Source organism: Pseudophryne corroboree, chromosome 12 (genome assembly GCF_028390025.1).
Source record: "Pseudophryne corroboree isolate aPseCor3 chromosome 12, aPseCor3.hap2, whole genome shotgun sequence".
NCBI classification, from domain to species: Eukaryota; Metazoa; Chordata; class Amphibia; order Anura; family Myobatrachidae; genus Pseudophryne; species Pseudophryne corroboree.
The window spans coordinates 151548073-151571083 of NC_086455.1; the positions used below are offsets into that span (position 1 = coordinate 151548073).

The 23011-nt window shown below is 44.4% G+C and overlaps 1 protein-coding gene across 3 annotated transcripts in view; it reads right to left on the reverse strand.

Annotated features, from left to right (window-relative positions):
- Positions 1-10082: 10082 nt before the first annotated feature.
- Positions 10083-23011, reverse strand: part of LOC134981056 (uncharacterized) — a 162837-nt gene continuing 149908 nt past the window's right edge. For all 3 annotated transcript variants that reach the window (XM_063948195.1, XM_063948194.1, XM_063948196.1), the window contains exons 3-5: positions 11671-11730; positions 11383-11595; positions 10083-10768 (exon numbers count right to left, since the gene is read on the reverse strand). In XM_063948195.1, the coding sequence (XP_063804265.1) occupies positions 10089-10768; positions 11383-11595; positions 11671-11730 (953 nt within the window). In that variant the 3' untranslated portion in view covers positions 10083-10088. The remainder of the gene's footprint in view (positions 10769-11382; positions 11596-11670; positions 11731-23011) is intronic.

The window sequence follows — 23011 nt, forward strand, 5'->3', positions numbered from 1 at the left end:
GACAATGCAAAAAATAAAAAATATAAGTAAAAACAATGGTCAATTGACCATTGAATCGATGTTTACAGCCCCTTCTAGGTATTTTGTTGGAGCTATTCAGACACTTGGGGGCTAATTCAGACCTAATCGCTGCTGTGCGTTTTTGGCATTGGACGCCGTTTTGGGGGCACGGCCCGGGCAACGCAGGTGTGCCCGGACCATGCGGGGTGTGGGCCGCAGCAGCTGCGTGACGTCACACGCATCCGCTGCGACCCAGGAAGCGACGAGCAGCTTCCTGTCAGCGCGCAGGAGCTGCGCTGGTAGGGAGCTACTCCTCAGGTACAAAATCATTGCCGCTGTGCGATGCTTTTGTACCTGTGCGTGAGGGGGCAGAGCCAGACATGTCCCTTGCTGGACGTCCCCCCGCATGTCTGTGAAACTGATTGTAGCGCACGGCTATGGTCAGGTCTGATTTAAACCCTTGGTGGGTTCTTTTGCTGCTCCCACTGCACTTTCTTCTCCTACTTTTCCATTTCCACAGTTGCAATTATTTATTTTATTATTTATTATTTTGTATTTTTACTTTATTTACTTATAACCACACACAGCGCTTATTTAAACCCTTCATATTTCCAGATGCAAAGGGAACCGTGCATTTCATAGTAACATGGAAAGCCTTCATGTACTTTTCTAAACACAGAAATCCTTGTGTCTTTAGCAAGCAAATTCCATTGGAGCAACCTGGATCCTTATATATTTCAGCCTAACTAAAGGGTCTATGTAATAAGCATAGGAGAGAGATACTATAAATTGTACAAATATAAAGTACCAACCAACCAACCAACCAACCAACCAACCAACCAACCAACCAGCTCCTATCATTTTTCAAACACAGCCTGTAACATGGCAGTTAGGAGCTGATTAGCTGGTTCTCTGGTATCTCCATTCACTTTATATCTCTCCAAGGCTTAGCACATATATCCCTAAATCATTTACCTTAATAAAGTGTATTTTTTGTAAGGCTTGGGACTGTAACTGGGATTGCGAGATGTTGAGGAACTGCAGCAGGCTCAGGTGACTCTTGCTTCTTATGGAATGGTGTATTCTTCCCAGCTAGATGGAGAAACAGGAATCGGGAGTTCAGGTGTACAGTATGCTGCATTTGTCTTATTGCAGATGGGAAATTGGGACATTCAATGTCAACATTTTTTTCTCCGAAATTCACTTAGGTTTTGTTAGACATAAATAACAATCTGGTTGGTTCCCTCTAGATCACTGGTAGTGCAAAACCCATAATACTCTTGTTCCCCTTCATCCATTTCCTAAGACATACATAACACATTATATAGCACATATTTCATGCCTAACTTTTATCTTGATCACTGACAGGACAGAACAGCCAAAAACAAACATAATAAGCCTGCATTAGCTTCTGCTTCTGATTGACTGACATTGTGGGGTAAATTTACTAAGCTCCCGATTTTGACCGAGATGCCGTTTTTTCAGCAAAGTGTCATCTCGGTAATTTACTAAACACTAATCACGGCAGAGATGAGGGCATTCGTATTTTTTTGCAAGTCCAAGTAAAAAATTACGAATGAATACACCATCGGTCAAATTACGCCTGTTTAGATATGAATCTCGGTCATTTACTATCCATTCGTAATTGTAATTGCTGCCGTGAAAATGCATTCGCGGCCGCGAAAAATTACACATCGTATTTTTTTCCTAAAAAAAAACGCGCCAGCATTTGAAAACCGTGTTTACATGTGTACTCAATTATCCATTACTCACACCTGAATGTTTGGCCCTATAAAAGTGTTCCAGGCACATTTTGAACTTCTCTCACTCTGAAATGGCGGCTGTGGTGTGTGCCAATGATTTTTGGTTTGCTGTGGGATACCTTAGACTGCTCCATGAGGCTTCCAGGAATCAGGCCCAGGTAAGTGAACATGGTCAACAACCTAAAAAAACGAGGCTGGCGTAGCCTCCGCGGTACCTGGACAACCTGTCCAGGTACCGCGGAGGCTACGCCAGCCTCGTTTTTTTAGAGGGCGTTTAAACTTAAATGCATTGTCCGATGATAGGGTCATACAGATGTTCCGCCTAAATAGAACCAACATTTTCCACCTGTATGACCTTGTCAAACTGGGCATAGACCCTGAGACAGCACGCTCTCGCTCTGTCTCATGCCTACACAAACTCCTGGCTGTGTTACACTTTATGGCTACTGGGAGCTTCCAGGCTGTGGCAGGCGACGTCATTGGTATCTCACAGCCCACCTTTTCCAGATATTTGAATCAGGTGAGTCTAAAAATACATAGGCGGTTATGTCTAAGTGTTGCTTCTGTAAGTACAAACAACACAGTATTGTAGAGAATACCTAACATGACACTCACCTTAGCTTGTTTAATGTCCACTCAGGTTTTGGATGTGTTGGAGCCACACATTAATGCCTCAATCTGCTTCCCTACCGAGGAGTCGGAGTGGAGTGCTGTCAGGGTAGCTTTCTATGAGCTTGCTGGCATGCCCAATGTGCTGGGGGCCATAGATTGCACACACGTTCAGCTGAGATCACCTAAGGGCCGCCAATATATATATACTAATAGGCATCTGGCACAATCAACTAATGTCCAGGTGGTCTGTGATGCAAACATAAAAATTATGAGTGTTGTTGCAGGTTACCCTGGTGGCTGCCATGACTCCTTCATCCTCAGTCAGTCATCGCTCTTCGATAAATTTGAGGACGGACAAATGCCTGATGGCTGGCTGTTGGGTATGTTTAAAATGTTTTGTGTGTATGTCTTTTAACCACAAACTCGAGTTTTGATTAGGTGAAAGAATAATCTAACATATGTCCTAATGTTGACTATATCTGTTTTTCAGGTGATGGGGGTTACGGCTGCTACTCTTGGCTCCTTACTCCATTGTCCCAACCTGATTCTCCTGCTGAACACAGTTACAATCATGCACATAAGGCTACGCGGAATGTGATAGAAAGATGTTTTGGTGTGCTGAAGTCACGGTTTCGGTGTCTGGATAAATCTGCAGGCCTTTTGTTGTATAGTCCCTCAAAGGTGACTAGAATTGTGTTCTGCTGCTGTTTTCTCCATAATCTGTGTTTAAACTAGAGATGAGCGCCTGAAATTTTTCGGGTTTTGGTTTTGGGTTCGGTTCCGCGGCCGTGTTTTGGGTTCGAACACGTTTTGGCAAAACCTCACCGAATTTTTTTTGTCGGATTCGGGTGTGTTTTGGATTCGGGTGTTTTTTTCAAAAAACACTAAAAAACAGCTTAAATCATAGAATTTGGGGGTCATTTTGATCCCAAAGTATTATTAACCTCAAAAACCATAATTTACACTCATTTTCAGTCTATTCTGAATACCTCACACCTCACAATATTATTTTTAGTCCTAAAATTTGCACCGAGGTCGCTGTGTGAGTAAGATAAGCGACCCTAGTGGCCGACACAAACACCGGGCCCATCTAGGAGTGGCACTGCAGTGTCACGCAGGATGTCCCTTCCAAAAAACCCTCCCCAAACAGCACATGACGCAAAGAAAAAAAGAGGCGCAATGAGGTAGCTGTGTGAGTAAGATTAGCGACCCTAGTGGCCGACACAAACACCGGGCCCATCTAGGAGTGGCACTGCAGTGTCACGCAGGATGGCCCTTCCAAAAAACCCTCCCCAAACAGCACATGACGCAAAGAAAAAAAGAGGCGCAATGAGGTAGCTGTGTGAGTAAGATTAGCGACCCTAGTGGCCGACACAAACACCGGGCCCATCTAGGAGTGGCACTGCAGTGTCACGCAGGATGTCCCTTCCAAAAAACCCTCCCCAAACAGCACATGACGCAAAGAAAAAAAGAGGCGCAATGAGGTAGCTGTGTGAGTAAGATTAGCGACCCTAGTGGCCGACACAAACACCGGGCCCATTTAGGAGTGGCACTGCAGTGTCACGCAGGATGTCCCTTCCAAAAAACCCTCCCCAATCAGCACATGATGCAAAGAAAAAGAAAAGAAAAAAGAGGTGCAAGATGGAATTGTCCTTGGGCCCTCCCACCCACCCTTATGTTGTATAAACAAAACAGGACATGCACACTTTAACCAACCCATCATTTCAGTGACAGGGTCTGCCACACGACTGTGACTGATATGACGGGTTGGTTTGGACCCCCCCAAAAAAGAAGCAATTAATCTCTCCTTGCACAAACTGGCTCTACAGAGGCAAGATGTCCACCTCATCATCACCCTCCGATATATCACCGTGTACATCCCCCTCCTCACAGATTATCAATTCGTCCCCACTGGAATCCACCATCTCAGCTCCCTGTGTACTTTGTGGAGGCAATTGCTGCTGGTCAATGTCTCCGCGGAGGAATTGATTATAATTCATTTTAATGAACATCATCTTCTCCACATTTTCTGGATGTAACCTCGTACGCCGATTGCTGACAAGGTGAGCGGCGGCACTAAACACTCTTTCGGAGTACACACTTGTGGGAGGGCAACTTAGGTAGAATAAAGCCAGTTTGTGCAAGGGCCTCCAAATTGCCTCTTTTTCCTGCCAGTATAAGTACGGACTGTGTGACGTGCCTACTTGGATGCGGTCACTCATATAATCCTCCACCATTCTATCAATGTTGAGAGAATCATATGCAGTGACAGTAGACGACATGTCCGTAATCGTTGTCAGGTCCTTCAGTCCGGACCAGATGTCAGCATCAGCAGTCGCTCCAGACTGCCCTGCATCACCGCCAGCGGGTGGGCTCGGAATTCTGAGCCTTTTCCTCGCACCCCCAGTTGCGGGAGAATGTGAAGGAGGAGATGTTGACAGGTCGCGTTCCGCTTGACTTGACAATTTTGTCACCAGCAGGTCTTTCAACCCCAGCAGACTTGTGTCTGCCGGAAAGAGAGATCCAAGGTAGGCTTTAAATCTAGGATCGAGCACGGTGGCCAAAATGTAGTGCTCTGATTTCAACAGATTGACCACCCGTGAATCCTTGTTAAGCGAATTAAGGGCTCCATCCACAAGTCCCACATGCCTAGCGGAATCGCTCCGTGTTAGCTCCTCCTTCAATGTCTCCAGCTTCTTCTGCAAAAGCCTGATGAGGGGAATGACCTGACTCAGGCTGGCAGTGTCTGAACTGACTTCACGTGTGGCAAGTTCAAAGGGCATCAGAACCTTGCACAACGTTGAAATCATTCTCCACTGCGCTTGAGACAGGTGCATTCCACCTACTATATCGTGCTCAATTGTATAGGCTTGAACGGCCTTTTGCTGCTCCTCCAACCTCTGAAGCATATAGAGGGTTGAATTCCACCTCGTTACCACTTCTTGCTTCAGATGATGGCAGGGCAGGTTCAGTAGTTTTTGGTGGTGCTCCAGTCTTCTGTACGTGGTGCCTGTACGCCGAAAGTGTCCCGCAATTCTTCTGGCCACCGACAGCATCTCTTGCACGCCCCTGTCGTTTTTTAAAAAATTCTGCACCACCAAATTCAAGGTATGTGCAAAACATGGGACGTGCTGGAATTTGCCCATATTTAATGCACACACAATATTGCTGGCGTTGTCCGATGCCACAAATCCACAGGAGAGTCCAATTGGGGTAAGCCATTCCGCGATGATCTTCCTCAGTTGCCGTAAGAGGTTTTCAGCTGTGTGCGTATTCTGGAAAGCGGTGATACAAAGCGTAGCCTGCCTAGGAAAGAGTTGGCGTTTGCGAGATGCTGCTACTGGTGCCGCCGCTGCTGTTCTTGCGGCGGGAGTCCATACATCTACCCAGTGGGCTGTCACAGTCATATAGTCCTGACCCTGCCCTGCTCCACTTGTCCACATGTCCGTGGTTAAGTGGACATTGGGTACAACTGCATTTTTTATGACACTGGTGAGTCTTTTTCTGACGTCCGTGTACATTCTCGGTATCGCCTGCCTAGAGAAGTGGAACCTAGATGGTATTTGGTAACGGGGGCACACTGCCTCAATAAATTGTCTAGTTCCCTGTGAACTAACGGCGGATACCGGACGCACGTCTAACACCAACATAGTTGTCAAGGCCTCAGTTATCCGCTTTGCAGTAGGATGACTGCTGTGATATTTCATCTTCCTCGCAAAGGACTGTTGAACAGTCAATTGCTTACTGGAAGTAGTACAAGTGGGCTTACGACTTCCCCTCTGGGATGACCATCGACTCCCAGCGGCAACAACAGCAGCGCCAGCAGCAGTAGGCGTTACACGCAAGGATGCATCGGAGGAATCCCAGGCAGGAGAGGACTCGTCAGAATTGCCAGTGACATGGCCTGCAGGACTATTGGCATTCCTGGGGAAGGAGGAAATTGACACTGAGGGAGTTGGTGGGGTGGTTTGCGTGAGCTTGGTTACAAGAGGAAGGGATTTACTGGTCAGTGGACTGCTTCCGCTGTCACCCAAAGTTTTTGAACTTGTCACTGACTTATTATGAATGCGCTGCAGGTGACGTATAAGGGAGGATGTTCCGAGGTGGTTAACGTCCTTACCCCTACTTATTACAGCTTGACAAAGGGAACACACGGCTTGACACCTGTTGTCCGCATTTCTGGTGAAATACCTCCACACCGAAGAGCTGATTTTTTTGGTATTTTCACCTGGCATGTCAACGGCCATATTCCTCCCACGGACAACAGGTGTCTCCCCGGGTGCCTGACTTAAACAAACCACCTCACCATCAGAATCCTCCTGGTCAATTTCCTCCCCAGCGCCAGCAACACCCATATCCTCCTCATCCTGGTGTACTTCAACACTGACATCTTCAATCTGACTATCAGGAACTGGACTGCGGGTGCTCCTTCCAGCACTTGCAGGGGGCGTGCAAATGGTGGAAGGCGCATGCTCTTCACGTCCAGTGTTGGGAAGGTCAGGCATCGCAACCGACACAATTGGACTCTCCTTGTGGATTTGGGATTTCGAAGAATGCACAGTTCTTTGCTGTGCTGCTTTTGCCAGCTTGAGTCTTTTCATTTTTCTAGCGAGAGGCTGAGTGCTTCCATCCTCATGTGAAGCTGAACCACTAGCCATGAACATAGGCCAGGGCCTCAGCCGTTCCTTGCCACTCCGTGTCGTAAATGGCATATTGGCAAGTTTACGCTTCTCCTCCGACAATTTTATTTTAGGTTTTGGAGTCCTTTTTTTTCTGATATTTGGTGTTTTGGATTTGACATGCTCTGTACTATGACATTGGGCATCGGCCTTGGCAGACGACGTTGCTGGCATTTCATCGTCTCGGCCATGACTAGTGGCAGCAGCTTCAGCACGAGGTGGAAGTGGATCTTGATCTTTCCCTAATTTTGGAACCTCAACATTTTTGTTCTCCATATTTTAATAGGCACAACTAAAAGGCACCTCAGGTAAACAATGGAGATGGATACTAGTATACAATTATGGACTGCCTGCCGAGTGCAGACACAGAGGTAGCCACAGCCGTGAACTACCGTACTGTACTGTGTCTGCTGCTAATATAGACTGGTTGATAAAGAGATAGTATACTCGTAACTAGTATGTATGTATAAAGAAAGAAAAAAAAACCACGGTTAGGTGGTATATACAATTATGGACGGGCTGCCGAGTGCCGACACAGAGGTAGCCACAGCCGTGAACTACCGCACTGTACTGTGTCTGCTGCTAATATAGACTGGTTGATAAAGAGATAGTATACTCGTAACTAGTATGACTATAAAGAAAGAAAAAAAAACCACGGTTAGGTGGTATATACAATTATGGACGGGCTGCCGAGTGCCGACACAGAGGTAGCCACAGCCGTGAACTACCGCACTGTACTGTGTCTGCTGCTAATATATAGACTGGTTGATAAAGAGATAGTATACTCGTAACTAGTATGTATGTATAAAGAAAGAAAAAAAAACCACGGTTAGGTGGTATATACAATTATGGACGGGCTGCCGAGTGCCGACACAGAGGTAGCCACAGCCGTGAACTACCGCACTGTACTGTGTCTGCTGCTAATATAGACTGGTTGATAAAGAGATAGTATACTCGTAACTAGTATGTATGTATAAAGAAAGAAAAAAAAACCACGGTTAGGTGGTATATACAATTATGGACGGGCTGCCGAGTGCCGACACAGAGGTAGCCACAGCCGTGAACTACCGCACTGTACTGTGTCTGCTGCTAATATATAGACTGGTTGATAAAGAGATAGTATACTCGTAACTAGTATGTATGTATAAAGAAAGAAAAAAAAACCACGGTTAGGTGGTATATACAATTATGGACGGGCTGCCGAGTGCCGACACAGAGGTAGCCACAGCCGTGAACTACCGCACTGTACTGTGTCTGCTGCTAATATATAGACTGGTTGATAAAGAGATAGTATACTCGTAACTAGTATGTATGTATAAAGAAAGAAAGAAAAACCACGGTTAGGTGGTATATACAATTATGGACGGGCTGCCGAGTGCCGACACAGAGGTAGCCACAGCCGTGAACTACCGCACTGTACTGTGTCTGCTGCTAATATAGACTGGTTGATAAAGAGATAGTATACTCGTAACTAGTATGTATGTATAAAGAAAGAAAAAAAAACCACGGTTAGGTGGTATATACAATTATGGACGGGCTGCCGAGTGCCGACACAGAGGTAGCCACAGCCGTGAACTACCGCACTGTACTGTGTCTGCTGCTAATATAGACTGGTTGATAAAGAGATAGTATACTCGTAACTAGTATGTATGTATAAAGAAAGAAAAAAAAACCACGGTTAGGTGGTATATACAATTATGGACGGGCTGCCGAGTGCCGACACAGAGGTAGCCACAGCCGTGAACTACCGCACTGTACTGTGTCTGCTGCTAATATAGACTGGTTGATAAAGAGATAGTATACTCGTAACTAGTATGACTATAAAGAAAGAAAAAAAAACCACGGTTAGGTGGTATATACAATTATGGACGGGCTGCCGAGTGCCGACACAGAGGTAGCCACAGCCGTGAACTACCGCACTGTACTGTGTCTGCTGCTAATATAGACTGGTTGATAAAGAGATAGTATACTACTAATATTATATATACTGGTGGTCAGGTCACTGGTCACTAGTCACACTGGCAGTGGCACTCCTGCAGCAAAAGTGTGCACTGTTTAATTTTAATATAATATTATGTACTCCTGGCTCCTGCTATAACCTATAACTGGCACTGCAGTGCTCCCCAGTCTCCCCCACAATTATAAGCTGTGTGAGCTGAGCACAGTCAGATATATATATATACATTGATGCAGCACACTGGGCTGAGCAGTGCACACAGATATGGTATGTGACTGAGTCACTGTGTGTATCGTTTTTTTCAGGCAGAGAACGGATATATTAAATAAAACAAACAACTGCACTGTCTGGTGGTCACTGTGGTCGTCAGTCACTAAACTCTGCACTCTCTTCTACAGTATCACAGCCTCAGGTCAATCTCTCTCTCTCTCTCTCAACCCTAATCTAAATGGAGAGGACGCCAGCCACGTCCTCTCCCTATCAATCTCAATGCACGTGTGAAAATGGCGGCGACGCGCGGCTCCTTATATAGAATCCGAGTCTCGCGAGAATCCGACAGCGTCATGATGACGTTCGGGCGCGCTCGGGTTAACCGAGCAAGGCGGGAGGATCCGAGTCTGCTCGGACCCGTGAAAAAAACATGAAGTTCGTGCGGGTTCGGATTCAGAGAAACCGAACCCGCTCATCTCTAGTTTAAACCAACATCTGGCACATGATGAGGGAGAAAGCAGTCAGCAAGCAGAGGAGTTAGACCCATCTGGTGACAGTGTGAGTACATATGTAGGGAGGCAGGTACGGCAAGAAGTGATCCTGCGCTATTTTTCAGGTCAGTTTTAGTAGGCTGTAATTATCCTTGACTAAACACTTTGCACTACTTTCTATTGTGTGTTTTGTAACTTACTGTTTGTTGTTTATAGTGGTGTGTACATTGTACTTAGTTTATGCTAAAAATACATTTTCAGTCATTACCCATGAAAAACATACATACATACAGAGCTGCTTCGACAATGTTTGAGACGGACACAGGAAGTTGTGTGTTTGTCAAATACAAATTTTTATTTTGCAAATCACATTGGGTTATTTTTTCCGCTTGTGTGTGCTGGGTGCTGTGCTTTGTGCTGGCTCACTGGCACGTGCTCTGGAGGAACGCCGAACAGGGGAGGTTACTGGCGTTTGGATAGGGGTCGTGGTCCCCGAGCTGGAGGTTACTTGGTGAGCTCCCATCAATGTAATATTGCTGCTCAAATTATTAATGCTTGCAATCAGTTGAGTGTTGGTTGCAGTGTGGCTGGCTACAATCCGGGATAAGGACTCATTCACAACCTGGTTGTGCTGAATGAGCTGAACGAGTGCCTGCTGATGGCGCTGTTGCTCATCTATGATGCGCGTTAAATGAGCAAGCATTTGGCTGTTGTCAGCCCTTATTTGCTCCATTGAGGTTGCCATTCGCCCTACTTGTACAATCAGTCTGCCCGAGTTGCGACTAATGCGCGGTAGATGATGGGGCAGACTGGCAAGGTGTTGTGTATGTGCGGTCAGGCTGGCATTGCTTTGGGCCTGTTGGCTTGTCCAACTGGCCCAAAAGTCATCTGGTATTTGGGTTGGGGGCGGAGCTTGTGCCAGTTGTGGACTGATGGAGGCTTGGGGGATATCCTGCAGCTGTATTGGCTGGCTTGGGTCAACAGGTGTAAGTTGCAGTGTGATGGTTGCCTGTTGGTCTTGTCCCTGCTGGTCCACGTCGGCCATCAAGCTGGGCTCTGTATGGGGTGGCCAACATGCAATGTTTATTTGTCAATTTGTTTAAAGGCTACTTCTACACATTACTACATTCATAATACTCCATTTGTATAGTTTTTGGCGTTGTTTTTCAAAACTTATAATGTTTTTTTTGTTCAAAAACATATATACCAACACAGGCGGCCACATAGACAGATTTGCATAATCCACACCTAACTACCTCCCCTCCACAGCATTACAGTGTTATATCACCTCCCCTGACCACGATATAGACTACTTACCTGGATAGTCCAGATGAGCGGAGCCAGTAAGCCATCTACATACTGGACAGGGGAGATGTGTGAACAATATAATGTTGTGGATGCTGTTTTTGTTTGGGAATTTTATTGGTATTTTATTTTAATGTGCACGTGTGTGGCCAAATTTAAAACAAATGTCTGTTATTTATTAAAAATGATGTTGGCGAGATCATCCACTAAGACCTTTTAAAAAAAAACATTTTCACCTTTAGCAATTGAAGACGTAACATCACATTGCTTGTTCTGGAAAACATGTAATCTCAAAACCAACTAACAACATATTAACTGTACTGTGTATATTATTGCCTATGTGTTTAATTTCTGTTTTTACTCACCAGATAACTGAGGTGATCGGGGCTCATCACTCTGCGAACTCGCCAATAGTGCCAGTGGTGGCTGGGGTGACACTGCCGAAATGCGTCGCCTGGGTGGGGATGATGGAGCCGCAGATTCCGTGCCAAGACGCCGTGTCTTACTTGGCCTCCTGGGTAAGTGGCCCGAGCCCTGTGATGGGCGCCTTACAGGAGGTCGGCTTCCAGAAGCAGAACCTATGTGAAAATATAAACATTAATATTTTGTACTTCTATGTGTTTTCAGAATATGTGACTACAGTGAAGTCTTACCTGCAATCCCAGCCTCATCCTGACTTGTCTGAGGCCTGTCTGGCCGGCTGGTCTGTGGGACTGTTGAAAAAGTGGACCAAACATTATTACCATGCTTTGTGTAAAAATTATAACTGCAAAGCCTTAGTGTACTGTAACCATCTATTAGGTATTGGATAAACAAATAATTTCTGATTAAGAGCTTCAAGCTTCATTATTTTGTGTTGTATATCCAAATGTACATGATGTTGCACACAATAAATCTGTTACATTTGAGAATTATGCCTCAGATATTGCAGAGATTGACTACTTGCAAATGTTTGAAAAATGTAATATTGGAATAATTGCACCGTTTTTCAGAAGTAAATAAATCTAAAATTATTTATAAAATAAGCATACAACACAGATGTCCAAGCAATATCGCAAAAAATATTTTATTAAAAAAAAAAAAAACAGCAGCCATTGCACATGTTTTAGCGCAATATTAAATTTACCAAACAGCCAATGCACGGTGAAAAAAGCAAATTCGAAACACAAACACACCTTAAGGGTGCATAGGCCTGAAATATGTGAAACACAATTTATGCATCCTTTATCCTTTAAAAATGACATTTACAACATTTAGAGGACATTTAAATAAAAATCTAACAAATCAAACTTACCATCCTGCGTGGGTCGGTCCGAATCCCGGACATGAGTAGCAGACACCACTTCGGCAGGAATCAATGCCCGCACAGGCTCCTCCCAGTCCCGATAGGTGGCCCGGAAAGGGGGGCCACCTCCGGTTTTTCGTGCAGATTTGGCCTCTTTGGCCATCTTGGCCTTGACACGCCGCTTTATATCATAAAACCTCTTGCGGCACGTGTCCTCAGTCCGCCTCACCACACCCTCACTATTCACGGCAAGTATTACTTGCCCCCACAGGACAGACTTCCTGCGGGAGGACACCTTGCCAGCATCCTGACCAAACAATTGGCGATGGTGCTTCATCAGCTCACGCACCAAAGCCATGTTTTCAGCATAGCTGAACTTAATATTCCTGCCAGTCTTGGTAGTGGTGCGTGGCTGCGGAGCCACAACACCATCACTATCACTGGAAAATACAGCAACAGGCACCCCCTCCTCCTCCTCCTCACTAACCTCCTCCCTCTCACTACCCCCCTCCACCTCACTAACAGCCTCCACCTTACTACCAGCCTCCACCTCACTACCAGCCTCCACCTCACTACCAGCCTCCACCTCACTAACCTCCGCCACCACACTGACCTCTGAGTCTGACATGACAAACGACAAAAAACACTGAAAAATCAAAACACAAAACACACTCCTCCACTACTCCTACTACTACACACCACACAGCCAACACACATGCTCACTCACTCACTCACAAACAATGACAAAAGACTGTAAAAAAAAAACAAGGACAAAAAAGTAGACAAACTGTGAAAAAACAATACTACAAATATGACAAGACTACTTACACACACAGTACAGCACTCAACAATCACCAAACTCCTCTCCAAATCCACCAAAAACTCCACCAAACTCACCAACTCCAAATACACCTTCCTCTCTCCTCTCCACTAGCTAAACCCACGAGGTGCGGTGTGTTTGGGGCGGTTTTATAGTAATATGCACAGACACTCCTCCTTCACGAATACAACCAATCACGGCCGCGTGACGAAAGCGAAACTTAGGACTAAAAACGCGGCAGCAATTTCTAAATCACTGCCGTAACAGACATGTGACGCAGTCGTAAAAAAAACACATAAACGCGGCCGCGAAACAGCAAACGCGGCCGCAATCTACAGCAGAAAAGCACGAATGACATCGACATCGGAAGAAACAAAAAACACGAATACGACAGCTTAGTAAATTAGTCGTAATCAATTCAAAAAGTTGCAATTTTACACTGTCGATGTCATTCGTGATTGAACTTGGACATGATTCTGGAAAATACGAATCTTAGTAAATTTACCCCTGTGACTGTAAATTGTCCACAAATGTAGCAAAAGCTATTTGGTGAATATATACATACTGTATACAATGTTGTTGCTCCATTTTAAAATATTTCACAAAACAAAACACTGTACTCAAACTAGCAGCCACTGCAGCTTATAAACAAAGGCTATCTCCTGAAGGAAACATCTGTATTGCACAAACTTTGTTGATTAATATTTTCCTGACAAGCACTTGCCACAGAACGGGGTTGGACAGAAATATTATGTGTTTTTTAGCATAATAAGGATTTTATTAATATATATAGTTTGCAATCGCTATACAATAACATGTAAACTGGAAACATAGCAACCAATCTAGAAAAATCTGACATAGAAAGGAAATGACTTTGGGTCCAGCGAACACCAGTCATTTTTAAGCATATTCAAGTATATGTATATATATATATATATATATATATATAAAACTTCCATACTAGGACCCCGGCACTCCGGTCTTATGTATCACCTGCTCAGGTGCCTTCCCATCAGTTTTGTTCCTGCTGTATATGATCCATAGGTTGGGCGGCACTCAGAGACTTTCACAAACCGAACAAACTGTGAACAAGCCCCGTGGGGCTTGTTCACAGTTTGTTCGGTTTGTGAAAGTCTCTGAGTGCCGCCCAACCTCTGGATCATATATATATATATATATATATATATATATATATATATACTAGCTAGAGTACCTGGCGTTACCCGGGATTTTAAGAATGTCTGTTTCTAAAAATAAATTGAAATATTAAACACACAGTTTCAATAACATTGTACATAGCTGAATACCCGTGCTTCGCTACGAGATAAGGATGGGAAATTAGAATGATAGTTGTTTGTTAATTTACGTTGGTTGGAGATCTAGTATATAGGCATATCTTGCTTCCGTGATGCACTTTGTGTAGTGGCCGGACCCCTTTTTGGTCCCCCAAGGGACCCTGCTCTTCCCACTATACAGTGGCCACCCAGTATACTCTGTGCTGCTGGGTGGCCATGCTACTTTCACTATATAACTCTCAGTGTGTGGGTTTATGCTACCTCCATTCCCCTCCTCACATCATGTCACTGGCCCTGTCACATGCAGCCCTGTGATCACTGACATATCACTCATGTCCTGATATAGTCTGTGCTGCTGGCCCACCCCTAGTGGTGCTAGTGGTGTGTTACCCCCACAGTGTTTGAACCCAGAGTGTAAGTCATATGTGTAGCAAGTTTGGTGTAAATTGCTCCAGGAATTCCAGAGTTATGCTGTCTGCTGAAAAACTCTGTGCTGCTGCTTCACCCTTAGGGGTGCTAGGGGTGTCTTACCCCCACAGTGTTTGTTCCCAGCTTGTAAATCATATGTTTACCAAGTTTGTTGTAAATTGGTCCAGGCATTCGTGAGTTAGGCTGTCTTCTGAAATACTCTGTGCTGCTGCCCCACCCCCTAGGGGTGCTAGGGGTGTCTAACCGCGACAGAGTTTGTTACCAGATTGTAAGTCAGATGTGTACTAAGTTTGATGTAAATTGCTCCAGGCCTTCCACAGTTATGCTGTCTGCTAACATACTCTGTGCTGCTGTCCCACCCGTAGGGGTGCTAGGGGTGTCTGAGCCCCACAGTGTTTGTTTCCAGAGTGTAAGTCATATGTGTACCAAGTTTGTTGTAAATTGCTGCAGGCATTCCAGAGTTATGCTGTCTGCTGAAATACTCAGTGCTGCTGCCTCACCCCTACGGGTGCTAGGGGTGTCTTCTGCCACAGTGTTTGTTCCCAGATTGTAAGGCATATGTGTACCAATTTTTGAGTACATTGCTCCAGCAATTCCGAAGTTATGCTGTCTCCTGATATACTCTGTGCTGCTGTCTAACTGATTTCGAATTGTTTTAGTTGCCTCGGCCATGTTTTAATATTCTTGTATGTAAATTTCATGATCTTTGCTTGTAAACTGTGGATTTGTATAGAAAGACAGAAGGACACATTTTTCGCTTTTAGATATATATATATATATATATATATATATATATATATTTATTTATTTTTTGCTTGTAACTAAAAAACTGTGACATGATAGAACATTTTTAATTTTTGTCAACAGTAAACACTAGTATTCATCCTTGTTGCTGAAACCTTGTTGACTAATGTAATTAGGCCATACTCCCTGCAGTCATCAACCACATTAAATTAATAGTATTCACATATAATAAACAGAGATGTACTCCGGTTCTCCAGAAATCAGACCACACAAATTTTTGTGGATCTTAACTGAACCAAAAAGCTGTCTGAATTCCCCAGAGGAGGTTCAATCTGAACAGAGTCCGTTTTGAATCTGCCCACGATTCGGAATTAGAATTTTAAATCCAAAATTTTGGGTTTTGGATTGAAAAAAATACATGATTTTAGCTGTTTTTATTGATTTTTATCGATAGTTATCGATTTTTTAAATCAATTTTAAACCGAACCAAAAACCGAATCCGAACCAAAACACTTGAGGGTGGCTTTACAAAAACCAAAATGATGATGAGTTAGAACCAAACCAAAAACATGGGGGTCCGCGCATATCTCTAATAATAAATAGTCCTGACTTTGGTCTGTTGTCAGTTCGGTACTCGAAATTAAAAACTGAAATCTGGTTTTGGGTTTCAAAAACAGCTCAAATTACATGATTTTAGCTGTTTTTATCAATGGTTATTGATTTGAAAGGAATCCAAAACTGAACCAAAAACCAATTCCAATCTTAATACACTTGAGGGTGGTTTTGCCAAAACACAATGATGAATCAGTACCAACAGCAAAACACTGGGTCCCTGCACATCTCTAATAATAAACAGATGTACCTTATAGCCCCCAAAACAAAACAAACATTAAATTAATAATATTTAATGTAATAAAGAAACCTATTTTACCATAATCAACCCCTAAAAAATTAACCTACTTACCCTCATAACATTTAAAACTTACTATTCATATTATATAAATATTGATCCTTGTGGCAAAATCAAAACCACATTCACTAGCCCCCAAATTTCCCCAGCATTAAAAGAATAGTCCCATCACTCTAGGTTAACTTAATAAACCTCTATAAACCCCCTCTATTTTATTAAAGCATCCCCACCCTCAAATAATTAGCTGCCACCGTCAACTGAGTAATAAATGAAAAGCTCCGACCCACCATGAAATAAAAAGCCCCCACCCTCACCCTAGCATGAAATTAATAGCTCATGTCCTATCCACCTTATTTTTTGAGACAGCCACCACCCCTTATTCTTATATTAAAATACCTTTGCTCTCTCTCACACATTTACATTAAAGCTCTCTAACCCTACACTTGCATAAAAAGCTCACTTTATCCACACTTACATTCATTTTCAGGTTATGGGATGGTTGTCACCCTCTCCCAGAAATTGAGGAGAACTACCCCAAATTTGGGAGCCTCTTGGATTTTTTGAGACAGTTGGCAAGTACTGTATACATTAGATACAATATCACAAAAGCACAGAATTGGAGGATGATAGGCTATCATCTATCATTGATGTCCTTGCACGAAAATTTGTGTAATTACTAGCAAAAGTATGTATTATTCCACAGATAGATCTACTTTGTCCTTACTCTGTCCCTCATCTAATTATGTAAGCATTAGACACACTGAAGCAAAGCAAGACACTGTCGCATGAACTCATAAATCTCAAGTCTGTGGGGAAATTTTAGAAATGCCTGAGGTACAGTACTTTAGGGCTAAGGGCCTTTTTTCATGGTCTTAGTCACAGCAATTAAGAACAATGCTCTCTACAGAAAATTTCGATGAAATGTTAAAATATGTGCCATCATTCGGAAGAAAACATTTTTATTGATATCACATTGTATTACTTGCAGTACTTCTCAAATTAGCTCACAAAATTAGTTGACAGGGGTAAATGATATACATTTTGTGAATAATAAATTCTGAAGGCTGTATAAAAATCAGAATTTTTTTCAATAAACGTAACAATATCATTGTCAAATGTAACAAAATTGTGTTTCAAATAAATGTCATTATGGAATGCAACAAAATTCTATACCGTAGTTAAATCATAATTACCTGGCAACTAAGATAAAACGTCCTGTTAATATATATTAAATTACCTAGCAACAGATGTTGCCTTGTTACCCCTGTCAGACCTTAACCAAACTTATCACTCAAATAAAGACACAGCAAATTTAACAGGTCATCATTTTTAGATATGTGTGCCGACCCCGGTGTTTTTGGTTTTGAATCTGTATTATTTTTTTATGTTTTGGTTCTAATTTAACAAAACCACCCTTGTGTGTTTTGGTTTGGGATCTGTATTTTTTTTTAAATGCTAAAAACAGCTAAAATCATGTAATTTGGGTGTACTGTTGTTCCTACTTTAACCCCCCTTTCTGTGTTATACATAACTAATGATGGGGAAATTACAGTTATAGGTAATGTGCTTCCGCCCAAGCTGAATATTACTTCTTGGCTTGCTTGGGAAAGCCTGTAATGTTTGCTAACTGCATGTAAAGTAGAGATGAGCGGGTTCGGTTCCCTGAGAACCGAACCCTACCGAACATCATGTCCCGAGCCTGGAACCGAGTCCAGCTCGGGACTTCCCGCCAGACTCGGAAACCAGAACGAGGCAAAACGCCATCATTCTGCTGTCGGATTCTCGTGGGATTTGTATTCCATATAAGGAGTTGTGCGTTGCCGCCATTTTCACTCCGGCATTGGAGAGTGTAGCGAAAGGACGTGTCTCCAACCTCACTCAGTGTCTGTGCGGGAAAGTGGAGTGGTGATTCCAGTGCTGTCTTATGCTGCATCAGTCCAGTCACAGTGGTGGTGTCTTCTGCTGCCATATGTCCAGTGCTGCTGTATAAGTCCAGTCCAGTGGTGCTGTGTTCTGCTGCATCAGTCCAGTGATAGTGTCTTGTGCTGCATCAGTCCAGTCACAGTGGTGGTGTCCTCTGCTGCCATATGTCCAGTGCTGCTGTATAAGTCCAGTCCATTGCAGTGGTGCTGTGTTATCCTGCATCAGTCCAGTGGTGGTGTCCCTGTGCTGCTGTATAAGTTTAGTGGTACTGCCGTATCAATCCAGTGATACTGCCATATATGTCCAGTGGTACTGCCATATAATTCCAGTGATACTGCCATATATGTCAAGTGGTACTGCTGTATAAATCCAGTCCAGTGATACTGCTATATATGTCCAGTGGTACTGCCGTATAAATCCAGTCGTACTGCCATATAATTCCAGTGATACTGCCATATATGTCCAGTGGTACTGCCATATAATTCCAGTGATACTGCCATATATGTCCAGTGGTACTGCCATATAATTCCAGTGATACTGCCATATATGTCAAGTGGTACTGCTGTATAAATCCAGTCCAGTGATACTGCTATATATGTCCAGTGGTACTGCCGTATAAATCCAGTCGTACTGCCATATAATTCCAGTGATACTGCCATATATGTCCAGGGTTTTCCAGGGTTTACCCTGTGTGGTGTTGAGGTATGCTCTCCTGTGCTGCATTTTGTTATATAACTCCAGAAAAATAATGGAGAACAAAAATTTGGAGGATAAAATAGGGAAAGATCAAGAACCACTTTCTCCTACTGCTACTGGCGCTACAGTTGTTGCTGCTGGGAGTCGATCGTCATCCCAGAGGGGAAGTCGGAAGACCACTTGTACTACTTCCAGTAAGCAATTGACTGTCCAACAGGCCTTTGCGAGGAAGATGAAATATCACAGCAGTCATCCTGTTGCAAAGCGGATAACTGAGGCCTTGACAGCTATGTTGGTTTTAGACGTGCGTCCGGTATCCACCATTAGTGCAGTGGGACTGCAGTGCCAACACTAGATGGGCCAGGTGTTTGTGCCGCATACTTGTGTCGCTTAGCTTAGTCATCCAGCCACCTCATTGCACCTCTTTTACTTCTTTGCATGATGTGCTGTTTAGAGACTAGTTTTTTTTAAGTACCATCCTGTCTGCCACTGCAGTGCCACTCCTAGATGGGCCAGGTGTTTTTGCTGCACACTTGTGTCGCTTAGCTTAGTCATACAGCCACCTCATTGCACCTCTTTTACTTCTTTGCATGATGTGCTGTTTGGAGACTAGTTTTCTTTTTAAGTGCCATCCTGTCTGACACTGCAGTGCCACTCCTAGATGGGCCAGGTGTTTGTGCCGCACACTTGTGTCGCTTAGCTTAGTCATACAGCAACCTCGGTGCAACTTTTAGGCCTAAAAACAATATTGTGAGGTGTGAGGTGTTCAAAATAGACTGTAAATGAGTGGAAATGAATGTTATTGAGGTTAATAAATCTGTAAAATCAAAATTACCCACAAATTCTGTGATTTTAGCTATTTTTATGTTTTCTTCCAAAATCATCCAGATCCAAAACCAAAACCAAAATCCGAAAAGGTGGTTCTGGCAAAACCAATCCATATCCAAAACACGAGCGAGGATCCAGATCCAAAGCCAAAACACGAAACACGAAAAGTGCCCGCCGCACATCTCTAATATAAAGATGTATAGTGTTACCCTTATTAATTATATACCTGCTCTTCTTGGATCGATTTTCGGACAAACCAAATAAATGGTAAGTATAACAGATTTAATATATCAAGGTCATATAACTATCATGTACAATATAAATATTACATATATATATATATATATATATATTATGTGTATCCCCTCGCTAACCCCTGGTTAATAATATACCTATACATAAAGATGCATGCAATACAAAAAACCTTTTCTACAACCACATCAGTTTCAAAAATGAGAGTGACCCGGGCAGGGCCGGATTAACAATGGGGCGGATGGAGCTGCAGCTCTAGGCCCCCCATTGAAAATAGGCCCACAGCCACAGTGAAGGGACTCATATTTGCTGGCATTACAATGAGTCACACTGACTCATTGTATGCCGTCGCCAGCGCTGCACCCGCCGCACCACCACCACCGATTACAGAGTATGTATCAGTCACTCACTCATTGAATACGGAGACTCCTGGCCGGAGCGGGAGGAGGAGCCGATCGCGTCTCTTCTCCTGAGCGGCTCCGCCCCCAGCCTATTAGTTGTGCTGCTGTGCTGAGTGACGCGAGGGAGGGGGGCGGAGCAGCTCTCCCATCTACTTCGAGCTCCTCCCCCCAGTCAGTGCTGCTAAGTTATGAGGATGGGCCGGCCGGAGGGGGAGGAGGAGGAGCCACCCTCTCAGCTCCTCCCCTTTCCTGCTGTGAATCAAGCACCGCATGGGCAACCAGAATGGCCGTACAATGTAGCCCTGGGACTCGCAGGAGCTATTCTTGGCTGCATGGAGAGTGAAGAGTGCTACATTCTACATTCCTGGATGCCAAAGGGTGAGACCGGAGGTGCCTGTTTCAGTAAGTTTATTCATTTATATGTGTTGTATGTACAGTATTTGTGAGTCAGTAATTGGTTTATGAAAGTTAGTGGTGTCTGTGTCAGTAAATGTGTGTGTGTGTGTGTGTGTGTGCGTGTCAGTAATGGGTGTCTGTCAGTAAGCATGTATGTGCTAATAAATCGTGTGTGTGTCAGTAAGTGTAATCTAGGTCACCCCTGTCTGTGATATTAACTGGTATCTGACAGTAATGGGTATCCACAGAGCCATTTATTGCGGCGGGCGAGGCGTGCGTTCGCACAGGACGCCCACCGCGGCTCTAAGTCGCTCTTTTTGGCTCCCCCTCCTCCCCGTCATTACTATTCCGCTTAGGGGGCAGGGTTTCGTGCAGTGATGCGTTTGCATCATGACATCACAACGCAAAAGTGTAATTGCACGAAACTCCACCCCCGAGCGCAGTACTGATGATGGGGAGGAGGGGGAGCCGGGAGATTGGAGACTGAAGAGGCGGGCCGGAGCGGGACAAACAAAGAGTATAGAAGTTTTTTCTTTTTTCTTTTTCTTTGTCTCTCTCTTTGTTGAAGGGGTCTCTGCCTGCCGTAATGTGTAAAATGGGGACACGTGCCTGCCGTAATGTGTAAAATGGGGACACCTGCCTGCCGTAATGTGTAAAACGGGGACACGTGCCTGCCGTAATGTGTAAAATGGGGACACCTGCCTGCCGTAATGTGTAAAATGGGGACACCTGCCTGCCGTAATGTGTAAAATGGGGACACCTGCCTGCCGTAATGTGTAAAATGGGGACACCTGCCTGCCGTAATGTGTAAAATGGGGAGTCTTGCCTGCCGTATTATGTAAAATGGGGACACGTGCCTGACGTAATGTGTAAAATGGGGACACTTCCCTTCCGTAATGTGTAAAATGGGGACACCTACCTGCCGTAATGTGTAAAATGGGGACACCTGCCTGCCGTAATGTGTAAAATGGGGACACGTGCCTGCCGTACTGTGTAAAATGGGGACACGTGCCTGCCAAAATGTGTAAAATGGGGACACCTGCCTGCCGTAATGTGTAAAATGGGGACAGCTGCCTGCCGTAATGTGTAAAATGGGGACACCTGCCTGCCGTAATGTGTAAAATGGGGACACCTGCCTGCCGTAATGTGTAAAATGGGGAGTCTTGCCTGCCGTATTATGTAAAATGGGGACACGTGCCTGACGTAATGTGTAAAATGGGGACACTTCCCTTCCGTAATGTGTAAAATGGGGACACCTACCTGCCGTAATGTGTAAAATGGGGACACCTGCCTGCCGTAATGTGTAAAATGGGGACACGTGCCTGCCGTACTGTGTAAAATGGGGACACGTGCCTGCCAAAATGTGTAAAATGGGGACACCTGCCTGCCGTAATGTGTAAAATGGGGACAGCTGCCTGCCGTAATGTGTAAAATGGGGACACCTGCCTGCCGTAATGTGTAAAATGGGGACACCTGCCTGCCGTAATGTGTAAAATGGGGAGTCTTGCCTGCCGTATTGTGTAAAATGGGGACACGTGCCTGCCGTAATGTGTAAAATGGGGACACTTCCCTTCCGTAATGTGTAAAATGGGGACACCTGCCTGCCGTAATGTGTAAAACGGGGAGTCTTGCCTGCCATAATGTGTAAAATGGGGACACCTGCCTGCCGTAATGTGTAAAATGGGGACACGTGCCTGCCGTACTGTGTAAAATGCGGACACGTGCCTGCCTAAATGTGTAAAATGGGGACACCTGCCTGCCGTAATGTGTAAAATGGGGACACCTGCCTGCCGTAATGTGTAAAATGGGGACCCCTGCCTGCCGTAATGTGTAAAATGGGGACCCCTGTCTGCCGTAATGTGTAAAACGGGGACACCTGCCTGCCGTAATGTGTAAAAATGGGACGCTGTCAGCCGTAATGTGTAAAAAGGGGGACGCTGTCTGCCGTAATGTGTAAAAAGGGGGACGCTGTCTGCCGTAATGTGTAAAAAGGGGGACGCTGTCTGCCGTAATGT